This window comes from Pseudorca crassidens, chromosome 1 (assembly GCF_039906515.1).
Source record: "Pseudorca crassidens isolate mPseCra1 chromosome 1, mPseCra1.hap1, whole genome shotgun sequence".
NCBI classification, from domain to species: Eukaryota; Metazoa; Chordata; class Mammalia; order Artiodactyla; family Delphinidae; genus Pseudorca; species Pseudorca crassidens.
The window spans coordinates 102,705,426-102,717,593 of record NC_090296.1 but is presented as its reverse complement, the minus strand read 5'-3'; the positions used below and the strand labels follow the sequence as shown (position 1 = coordinate 102,717,593).

The window sequence follows — 12,168 nt, the reverse complement described above, 5'->3', positions numbered from 1 at the left end:
ATCCTTCTCTTGGTTAGCATCAATCATCAAGAATTGGAATAAAAATCATTCTTCTTTGACTAATTAACAATGGGCATGGTAATTTCAATGTCTGACTACATTCTTCTCTATTTGACGGGGACACCCCTTTCTCCACAGCTCTCGGAGAACACATTGTTCAAGTTTGCGTCATCATAAACATTTATGAGATGATCAATTTTCAAAATTTACAAATGATAACTGTGTACACGTCTTCCCATCTCTGTGTGTCCAGGATTCCTTTACCATGAGGTCCTCCCTACAGGCGGTGGCACTCTGGGGAAGGAAGGCACCTCCTCACAGCATCACTGCCATCATGATCACTGATGACCAGCAAATGATTGTGACAGGAAGTCAAGAGGGTCAACTCTGCCTCTGGAATCTCTCATCTGAACTAAAGGTTAGTGAAAACTATTACTATTGAAGCAGATAGAGCTCATAAAATAAACACAGCGTGCTTTTTATACCTGCAATGACAGTGGAAGTTTTGCATGGTTGTTAAAAAGGTACTTACCAAAGTAATAAATGGGTTTTACTTTTGAATTTGGAAAAATGAAGTATTATATGATGGATCAAGATCATATGTGAAAATTATATTATGAATAGCACCAATCTTAGCTACCAGTTAAGTGTTATCATCCTTTAAGCTATGCTGAGTTTTACTATTTTTTTATCCTGAATTATATGTTTAAGTAACTGAACTACGCACATGTAAGTATAATTCTAAAAATTATGGCTCATTAATCTAAACAAAGGGCACCCCTGAAAACCACTATTAACTAAATGAGTAATATTTTAATTATCTGGGTGTTTCTGCCAGTTTGGCCTTCTTGCCATGCTTTTTTTTTTTTTTGCGGTACGCGGGCCTCTCACTGCTATGGCCTCTCCCGTTGCGGAGCACAGGCTCCGAACGCGCAGGCTCAGCGGCCAGGGCTCACGGGCCCAGCCTCTCCGCAGCATGTGCGATCTTCCCAGACCAGGGCACGAGCCCGTGTCCCCTGCATCGGCAGGCGGACTCCCAACCACTGCGCCACCAGGAAAGCCCCTTCTTGCCATTCTTTTAGTCTCTGCTTGCCTGTGATTTTTACAGGTCACATCGAAAAGCTCTAAATCCAATTTACTATTGTCGTCCTCCTATTTCAGAACCTGACCTCACCTAGGATTTGGCCCATTGATTAGCAATTAATTGTCCTTGTCCCAACTCATAAACATTTAACATATTGGAATAGATATTTGCTTAGCTCTAGGAGCCTCTAGACCTAATTTGAACACTTAAACTAATGATGTACTTAAAGTATATTGCCCTCATTAGGAAGCCTTTTAAAGATCAAAGACTATTTTTAGCCTTTAAAGTTTGTCACTTTAAAACCTAAATTAACAATTAATTGTAATTCTGTTTTATAGTGTAATTAATTAACATCTGTCATCACTGAGCAGTTACACTACAGGACTGCCAAAAACTGCAAGCAGACCAGCTCAGCTCAATGTTTGTGAACATTCCTAAAAGAAGGACTGGGTATTATTGCAACAGCTGAGCTTTGAAATTGGCCGTTGCCCTTATTATCTCTTACAGTCTAAACTTAAGATCCTAAATGGCTTAAACTATCTTGCTACTTTTTTTAATGTTGGAGTGTAGTGTTTCCTGGCTGAAGTAGTTGTCTTGTAATATGTAGGTTGCTATAAGCTTAAGAAATTTGGAATCCTAGCATCTATATCTTTTTACGTATGTTCCTGGTATTTATTCAACATGCATTTATTGGGTGCATTTTATAAGTTAGGCAGTACGGTGGGAACCTGAGTTCAAACGTGAATGAGAAGACCTGGTACTGGCTGCCCAACTGGTCGCAGTGTCATAGAGGAAGGACATAGGCTAGTAACTGCCGGTGCAGTTATGTTATAATACAGGGTGCTCTTTGTGGGGGTCAGTCTGTACTTCATCTTCAGTGGGAATAGTTATTTCATGCTTTTCTTAGGAGCAAGTCTTCTGCTCGGGGTTAGAGCAATGGGAAGGGCGATGCTATTGGCATCTAGTGGGCAGAGGTCCGGGATGCTGTAAACATTCCGTAGTGCACATGACAGCCCCTCACAGCAAAAAAATTATTCCACCCCAAATTCTAATAGTTGCTGATATTGAGAAATCACAGTTAGAAATATGAGGTGGGAATGGGAATCAGATTGGCAGGGGTGTAAGGAACAAGAAGAATCATTGAGAAGACTTAAGAAGGAGATTGGATTAGTTTTATGTTTTGGAAGTTCACTGTGAGGACATTGTGAAAAAGTTAGTAACACAAGTAAGATATTGATGAGTATGGGTGTGAGATTTTCCACATAAGAGTTTTCCTTAAGATTTTCTAGGGCTAATCATAGGACCAGAAAGAATGAACACCTTCTCTTAGTTTTCCTTTGAATCTTGCCCCTACATGACAATGGGTCAACTATTAGCAGGGAAGATTCTAGGCTTTTCAAAAATCAGGGCATTTTTGAGTTCTCAACAAATCCTCTTGGTATCTGTAAGATAGTCAAGTGGGTGTTCCATCACTGATATTTTAATGCTTAGTAGTTTAATTTGATTTTTGTTTTAAAATATATAGATAAAGGAATAATTCAGCCAGAGGAAGAAGAACAGAGGCCTTGAAGACAAGAGAGATTTTAAGAGAGGTGATGACCACGTGGTTGATTGAGTGGCTGTAGGGCAGCTTGGGGCCGATGGGCATAGCAGGGGAAGACAGTAGGAAGGGGAGAAGGACACTGCAGGGAGGTGGGGTGTAAAATGAACTGGGAGCTCTTTCTTTCTTCCTTGTACTAAATGTGGAAAGCTTCTTCCCCTCTCCAAAAGGGTTTAGGTAAGAGAATAATCACGGTCTGTGGTCTTAAACGCTCACTCATCACCAAATAAAGTGGAAAAACAAACCTAAGGACACTCACTTATGCAGTCATTAGACGAACTACACAGATGCTTTTTGTCACAGGTGTAGATTCCTCCTTCAGGTTTCTCAGAGTCTAGTGTAGGAGACAGACATGTAATTAGGAAGCTGTAAAGTGGTGGGATACACACTGTCTCTATGAATTTGACCTTACTATGTATCTTATATAAGTAGAGTCATACAGTATTTATCCTTTTGCAACTGGCTTATTTCACTAAACACGATGTCCTCATACATGTTATAGAATAAGTCAGAATATCCTTCCCTTTTAAGGCTCAATAACATTCCATTGTATTTATATACCACATTTTGTTTATCCATTCCTCAGCGGACATTTGGATTGCTTCCAAACCTTTTGACCATTGTGAACGATGCTGCCATGAACCTGGGTGTATGAACATATGTTTGAGTCCCTGCTTTCACTTTTTTGGGCTGTACTTAGAAGTAGAACTGATGGATTATATGGTAGTTCTATTTTAACATTTTTGAGGAACTGCTAAACTGTTTTCTACAGTGGCTGCACCATTTTGTATTCCCACTAGCAGTGTGCAAGGGTTCCCATTTTCTCAACATCTTCACCAACACTTGTTATTTTCTATTGCTGTTGCTGTTTTCTTAATAGCCATCCTAATCAGTGAGAAGTGTGCTCTTCAAGGGAAAGACTTTCTGAGGGTGATGCCTGAGCTGAATTCTAAAGGATGTATCAGACTTGAACAGGAAAAGCAGGTGGGAGGAGATTGCAGACAGAATGATAAGTGTGTGTGTGGAAGGCGGGACTATTTTGCCTTCAGGGAACTGGTGAAAGTAGTTGAGCAGACCTGGAACATAAAGGGCAAATTAGAGGTGATAGGCACATCTGGAAAGGACAGAGCAGACTCAACGTGGAATCTAACATGCTGAGGAGATTAGATTTTTTTTTTTTTAACTAGCAATCGCTAACACTTTGTGCTAATTAAAAGCAGTGGTAATATTAAGGGATTTTGAGGAGATGACATAATACTATTTTATTATATTTGTAATTTAGAATATCACTTGGTATTAAGGGCACATTGAAGGGAGAAGGAGATGAGGTAAGTCCCATACTACCAGGGACTTTGGGCAGAAGGCTTCTACAGTAATGTAGTCAGGAAAGTTCTTGACTATGAACTAAATCAGTGGCAATGGGAATGAAGAGGAGATGAAACCTGGAATGATATTAAGAGGAGAGTATGGACAGAACTCAGAAACCAGTTGGTTGTGAGCTAAAGGCGCAGGAACAGCCAAAGATACCTTCCAGATTTGGGGTTTGGGTGATGGGTAGGACTGCTAGAATGAGAGTATCACGTTTCTGTATAAGAAATAGAGAGGATTAGAGAATAGGAATAGGGAGGGAAAGAAGCTGATTTAAGGTCTGTACATCTTGGAGTATCCAAGCATTCATTAGGGGATTGTGTACACATCTCAGACTTTCCCTGTCCATGGGTGGTGGGATGGCGGGGTGCAGGGGAGCTGGAGAATAAATGTCTCCCTGTCCTGGGCTGCTCATCACGTATCTAGGTTAAGCATTCTGCTTCCAGGCTCAGGGTCTGACTCTCAAAGCCCTGTGCTTTCCCCAAAACTTTGTGAGGTCTGCCAATGGGGAGCTTCTCCAAGTCCCATGCTAGGAACTTCGTCACTTGGGCCTTTTGGTATTGATTGCTGGCATTCATCATACCTGTGAGCATAGCAAAAGGTGAACTCTGAACATTCTCTCAGGTATATTCTCTTATAGTATCGGTATGTTCTATTTTTCTTCCTGTTTTATACTCAGAAGGAAACACAACAGTGACAAAATGAAGAACAGCAATGTTGAGCAGAGAAAAAGAATAAAGGTCTTGGTCAAAATCTAGGTCTGTTATTTACCGACTCTGTAGTGTTGGGCAAATGACTTCTATTCTTCAAGCCCTAGTTTCGTCAACTGTGAAATGGGGATTAAACCCTGTTCATAGTTGCATAAGTGCCTGGAATATGGTATATGCTCATCAAGTTGTGTGTTCTTTTCCCTTTTCTATTTGTGCTATGGTGGGAGTTGAGGGGGACCAATGCTTCATAAAGGTGGAGCCCACGAATAGAAGTAAAGGTTTCCTGGATTTCATCATGGCAACGACTAGGCGTGATTGTAGAGGTTTTTGTTATTCTTCACAGCAGAATGTGTGATAAAATGAGGTTATAGTGAATTGTCACAGCTCATTCAACTACATGTGAAGATTTAGTAGCAGAATGAAGACTTCATATGAAAGGCAATGGTGTTCTCTTCTGACATTTTGTCCATAGTGGATTTTCTCTGGAGGAGGAGTATCTTTGACTTGCCCTGATTCATTGCTTAATTTGGCCTGTAATATATAGGACAAGGGTTAAATTCATAGAATTACGCTTTCCCAAGTGTGATGATAGGGAAAGATAATATGTTGTTTTCTGAGATGGAACCTGTATTTCCCAGGAGGAAGGTAGAGAACTTGGATTGTAAGTGATTAGAACCAACTGCAAAATGCTCTATGTAGCACTAGAAATTTATTCTGATAACAGATCTTTTAAAGAAATAATTCTGATTAATATAGAAGTAAGAGGAAGGCAGAGAACAATTATGTTATGAAATAATTTGTTCTTATTGTTATGGTTGGATTATGAGGAACAGATTTCTTTCACACATGAGATAATGGAAGAATTAGTCCTTGGTGTCATTTTTAAAATTCACACATAGGAGAAAAAGCTGGCATTTTGCAATGGCATTTTAACTAAGTTGGCTTAGTTAAAATTTTATTTCTAATGTGGATAAGTTAATTTTTACTATTTCTGAGGCAGGAATTCAAATAAGGCGTTATAATGGTTACAAAAAGGGTAATATTTTCTCTGCATTATTTTGTAAACTCATTTCTGAATTCTGAAATCTGCACATAAATATGCTACTATTGTTTGAGGCACATTTTGTGCGTAATAAATGTCAACACTGATTTATTTGTATTCAAAACCTAGATGTTGTAAAACAGGTCCAGCAATCATCTAGGTTTCATGACAGATGCAAAACCAAAAACAAAAAAAATGTGTATAACACAGTTCCTTTACCTAGAAGTTTATTATCCTGGGGATTTTGATATGCCATATATCAGTTTTCCTGAAACTTATGTACAGCAAAAACATAATATAACAGCATTCCTAATTAGAATTATGAATAATTATATAATGTCATGTTATATTCTTCTACTAAAAAGTTTACAGCTATTTAAAAACTTACCCTCATCATTTTCAGATTTCGGCCAAAGAACTTCTTTTTGGTCATTCAGCTTCAGTGACGTGTTTGGCGAGAGCGAGAGACTTCTCTAAACAGCCCTTCATAGTTAGTGCTGCTGAAAATGGGTAGGTAAGATATGTGGAACTGTGCACCTGTTTCTGTTCCTTCTCCCTTTTTAAAAACTCTGATGGGATACAGAATTCTAGGGCTGAAGGAAACTTTAGTGATTAACATATTCCTTTTACATATAGGAAAAGTTAGATCTTGAATGGTTGAATAACTTGTGTGACAGTCCCAAGGAAAGTAATCAGTACTATGACTCCCAATCTTTAAACATCCCAACGTGTATCAGGCCTTGTGGCTGCCTCATTGTGTAAAGGATGTTGGCAAATGTCACTTATTATAGAACTGAAAATGGAAAAGTCTGGGCGCTTGTCTTTTTTCATGTAGTAACTCACTTTGAGCTATTAAGCAAATCCATGCAAGCCTTCATAGTTTCGTGAAACAATTCAGCAGTTACGATCTTTATGTTGTACACTTGTCTGATATCATTTTAAAACAGAGGAGAGGACTCACTTGTAAATGGGATGTGGGAGTGAGAAGGAGAAGGAACATAGTGATCTGGGTGTAGTTTCATGGAAGGAGGTTTGTTCCAATGAAACAGGACTTAGCTGTAGGAAAAAGCCCCACTGATGGAAGAGCTACTGTGAACTACTCTGCTGATGAGATGTTTGCCAAAGTATACTCAAGAATGCGGAATCCATTCAGCACGTGTTTGTGAATGAGGGATTGGGTTGCTGGTTGAAACAAGAAAATCTCCTCCATTTTTGTTTTTAACCCAAGGAGAAATTATATGGCTTAGAATTCTGAGACCCAAAAGAAGAATGAGGAATCAAGTGTCCAACTTTTAAAAATGGAATAGTTTAACAAAATGGCTAGTGGTACAGACATCAAAGAGATACCTATTCTCATAGCTTATAGCAAAGCCATAATTGTTGTACTTAGAGAGATTGAACTTTGGATGAAGCTAAACTGAAATGTCCTAGTACATTCTTTTTAAACAACTGCTTAGCTTTCATACACTAGGGCTGCCTCGAAGCCTGCTACATAGGCTGAGATATTTATTCCCAATCTAGAGAATTTGGGGGATGGTTAGTTTTTCTGAGACTACTGGCACAGTTGATAAAATTAATAGCTGAGTGAGAAATAGATCTGAAAAGTATAACTGAGTTCCACCTTGAGGTTTTTGTCCACAGTGGTCTAGCTCCAAAAAAGAAACTAGGAGTTAATGGACATATTCTTGATGATAGATGAATTCAGCTGTATAAGTCCTGTAAGTATGATTGTTAAAGGGCCAAGGAGTCTGGTTGGTCTTCCTTTTCCAAGATGATTTGAATTTTCTAGAAGTCTATTTCTTTGGGGTCTGACACCTTGCATCTATGAGATTCTCCTTAGGCAGTACCTACACTTTAGCTACTGCATACTTAGCAAATCCTAATTCAATCTGCTGAAACTTGTTAAAATTACTAGGCTTGACCTATTACTTCCTAAGTAACAATTTTTTTTTTTTTTTTTTTTTTAGCTTTTAAAAGTCCCAGGAAGTGACCGTTGGCTTAGCATTTCTGCTTCCAACGTTGTCAGATTCATGCTGATCATGACTTGCTTCCTGACTTAGTTTTTCATTTTTTTCACTTAGTATTACTTCATCTATAGGCAAAAATCCTAATATTCAGGAATCCCAGTGAATTTCAGGATAAGTGAAAGGAAATAAACACCTGGAACTTGATGTTGAAATGATGGAATGCCAAAGAAAAAGAGAAGAGCCTGAAAGTAGGCAATGAGAAAAAGCAGATTACTTTTAAAGGAAAGTTAATTAAACTGAGAGCTGACTTCTTAACAGTAAAATGAGAACTAGATAGCAGTGAAATATCTTTTAAAAGTTGAGAGAAAATATCTATCAACTTAGAGTTATATCTCTAGCAAAAACATCTTCAAAAAATTAGGGCAAAATAGTAATATTTAAGACAAATACTGAGAGTGTTCACTGCCAACAGACCCTCTATAAGTAAAGAAATTCTAAGTTATGTTTTTCAGTAAGAATAATGATTTCAGAAGGAAGATGTGATGGAAAAAGGAATATTGAACAAAACCCAGCAAAGTTTTAGAAAATTTAAATAAGCACAGGTTATATTACAATATGGTTTATATGTACCTCCCATCCACCTCCCCCTCACATACACAAAATCCTAATCAACAACTGCATATCATAAGCATAGTGATCAGACTCCACATGTTCTGGTGTTCTAGAGGTGGGTAAAGATGATGATTAACCTTAGACTTTAAGCTAGATATACATGCTGACATTTCCAGGGTGGCTGCTAAGAGAACAGACAAAAGAAATAAAAATGAAAGAAACAGAATATATAACTTCCAATTTAAAAAAAGAAAAAGAATGTTGTTTAATCTAAAGGGGACAATAATAAATGAGACAAATAGCACAAAATAAGGTAGTTGATATAAACCTGAATAAACCAGTAATCTCAATTGAGTAAAGGGACTAAGCCCATCAGTTAAATTACAAAGATCGTCAGACAATTTAAAAAACAAAAACAGCATAAGGATATATAAAAGTTAAAAGTAAATGGATGGAAAGAGATTTACTGGGCAAATACTAATGAAATTAATGTTAATATAGCCATTTTAGCATTATATTAATAAATATATATAGTTAATAAAACCTTAAGGCAAAAAAGGCTTGACATTGATAAAGAGAGTTATTACTATTAATAAAATTTCCAACTACCAGTAAGAGATGATACTAGAGAGATAGGCAGGCAGGCACCCAGCCTTAGAGTCTTCTAGGATAGTGTTCATCAAACCTAAGCCTACATCAGGACCATTTTCAGAGCTTGTTTAAATACAGATTTCTCGGCCCCATTCCCGGTGATACAGGTTTAGTAGGTCTGGGCTGAGGTTCAAGAACTTGCATTTCTAACATGTTCCTGGAGAGTGCTATGCTGCTGGTTTAGAGGAAAATATTTGAAATAGTGGGTACCCCACGTTTGGGACAGTGAGAGAATGTGTGAGTTCAAGAATGACTTGGGAAACTCACTGGTGATGATACCATTCACTGAGAATGAGAACAAAGGAGGGAAGGTGTTATGCCTCATTTTAAGTACGAGGAGTGTGAAGTCCTGCAAGTCATCCAGGTGGAAACATCTAATTACTAGTTGTATGTGGAAATCTAGAGTCCAGTGAATAGGTCTGGGCTTCCAACATCATATAGTTGGTGCCTGCAGTCATGGGAGTAGATGACTCATCAAGAGAGAGTGTGAAATTTGAGAATGTAAGAAAGCCTAAGATACTAAGGAAAACCAACATTTAAGAAATGCGCATAAGAAGATGGGAGCTTGAGAATGCCAAAGAAAACCCAAAAGTGTAACTGAAGACAAAAGTGAGTTTGAAGAATGTCATGGACTTGTAATTCAAGAGGGCAAACCAAGCATTCATATGTATCTCCTTTCCCTCTAGATGCTTCATTAAAATTTGAGCAAAATGATAACAGTGTTATAAGCACACAAATCTGAGAATAAGAATAGGGCCAAGAGAAAACAGTGTACTTTTTTTTTTTTTTTTTTTGGCGGTACGCGGGCCTCCCACTATTGTGTCCTCTCCTGTCGCGGAGCACAGGCTCCGGACGTGCAGGCCCAGCGGCCATGGCCCACGGGCCCAGCCACTCCGCGGCATGCGGAATCCCCCCAGACCAAGGCACGAAGCCGTGCCCCCTGCATCGGCAGGCGGACTCTCAACCACTGCGCCACCAGGGAAGCCCAAAACAGTGTATTTTTGAGAGATAGAAAGTGGATGAAAGAGTAGTGACTGATTTACGTATCCATTGAACGAATTTTTATTGAAGCGCTCAAGTGGGGATGTACAGTTGAATAAGAAAGAAAGGCTCTTTCTCAAGGAGTTTTTAGGGGGAATATAATAATATTCTAATATTATATGTTATGGATTTTTTCCTGTGTGATTTTCTTTTCATTGAAATTTAAAAATTAAAAAAAATTGGAAATTGTTAAATTAATTTTTTATAATTGAAGGTGATTTAATCTATGTACAAAGTTGGGGAACAGTATTTGAAAAGAAAAAGAAGAATGTTCATTTTAACAGTTAATTTTCATGTCTTCCTATTAGATACATAACTGAGCAGTTCCAGCTAAAATGTCAATGCTACTTTTGATATACAACAAATTTGTTTTTCTTTCTTTAATAGAATTGATTGGCAAGGAGTCAATTTTTACTATGTGATATTTTTGTATTTTTTTCCAATTTAAGGTAGAAAATAAGATGATAAGCAAACAAACAGGGAAGGCATTAGAATCCAAGAGAGTTTAGAAACCTTAGTATCACTGGGAGAGCTTTTATTGATGCCCAGGCTCCAACCTTAGAAACTGTGATTTAATTAGTCTGGCTTGATGTCTGGGTTGGGTCCCAGACATCAGTATTTTTGAAAACCTCCCTGATAAGTCTAACGTAGAGCCAGAGTTTTAGAACCACTGGTTTAGAGATAGAGTTATCTAGAAACAGGTTAACTGACCAGGAGCTTTGCAAAACCCCACATGCCAGGACCACAACACAGAGCCATGAAGTTAGAATCTCTGAGGAGAAATTTTTATATATTCACAGGTGATTCCTGATGCATAGCTAGAGCTGAGAACCACACTGATAAACTCAAATTTTTTGTAGAGCTAAAATTTTATATTGATGGCTGCTTAAAGTTCCATTTCTTTACATATATATATATATATACACACACACACATACACACACACACACACATATCCTTTGAGATATATTATTTCAATTTCTACCTTTTTCCCCAGTCTTATTTTTCACACACACACACACACTCACACACACACACACACACACACACACACACACTTTCCCCGTTTTATTGAGTTGCATGTCTTTTCAGATTACCTCAAATCCTTTCTGGCATACAGTTGGATATAAACAGAGAGAAATAAAATCACTATGAATATTTAGTTCTATATCTAGGACATGGTTTTTCAACCTCAGCACTAATGACATTGTGGACCATGGCAGAATTCTTTGCTGTGAGGGACTATCCTGTGTGTTGTAGGATGTTTAGCAGCATCCCTGGCCTTTCCCCACTAGATGCCAGTATCGTGTTCCTAGCTGTGACAACTAAAAATGTCTCTAAGCATTGTCAGATGTCCTTTGTGGGGGCAGAATCAGCCTAGGTTGAGAACCATTGATTTAAAGATTGATTTCCAGTGTTTGGCTAATAAAACCCCCAAAGCCTGCAAACACCAAATGCATATAGCATTTACCGTTATTGGTCCGTGTCTTTTGCTTCTTAATAGCAGCTCTCCCTTAAAGCCAATAAAGCTTTCATTTTTCTTCCTTGGAAAATTTTGCTTATGTGTTGAAACTGTCAAAACTGAAGAATATTACCAAACAACTCTGAAACAGCCATTCTGGTTTTTGTGAACTGAAATCATACGGATTTAAACTGCCCTATACTGGATGTATTTGTAACTGTATTTCATAACTGTATCTGTATCTTTGTAACATATATGTAACCAAGTCAGAATTTTCTAAACAATGAGAATTTTCTGACAATTTAGTGGCAAGGATGGTTTCAGGATTTCAGGAGAAGCAAAGAAATAAAGCGTATCAATGATAGACCAAATGTGGCCTCTTGGTGGCACTGTTTATTTTTATAAAAATGATACCTGAGCTCCAGAAGATGCAACACTTGATGTATTATGCTTTTCAGAATATGTAGTTTAAGTTCAATAAAATAAATGATTTTCAAGAAGATGCAGTTTCCATAGAAAGATTGTTGTACTGTCACTCTCCCAGGCTGTGATACCTGCATCCCCACAATTTGTTGTAGGTCAGGTTGGCACTCAAGTAAGGTTTGTAGGCTGGTGGCAGGGTGTAATTACC

At 38.0% G+C, this 12,168-nt stretch overlaps 1 protein-coding gene across 1 annotated transcript in view; it reads left to right on the top strand.

The window, feature by feature from the left end:
- The first annotated feature begins 264 nt into the window (after positions 1–264).
- Positions 265–12,168, top strand: part of WDR72 (WD repeat domain 72) — a 192,111-nt gene continuing 180,207 nt past the window's right edge. Inside the window, exons 1-2 of the mRNA XM_067747546.1 lie at positions 265–418; positions 6,208–6,314. Of these exons, the coding sequence (XP_067603647.1) occupies positions 266–418; positions 6,208–6,314 (260 nt within the window). The 5' untranslated portion in view covers position 265. The remainder of the gene's footprint in view (positions 419–6,207; positions 6,315–12,168) is intronic.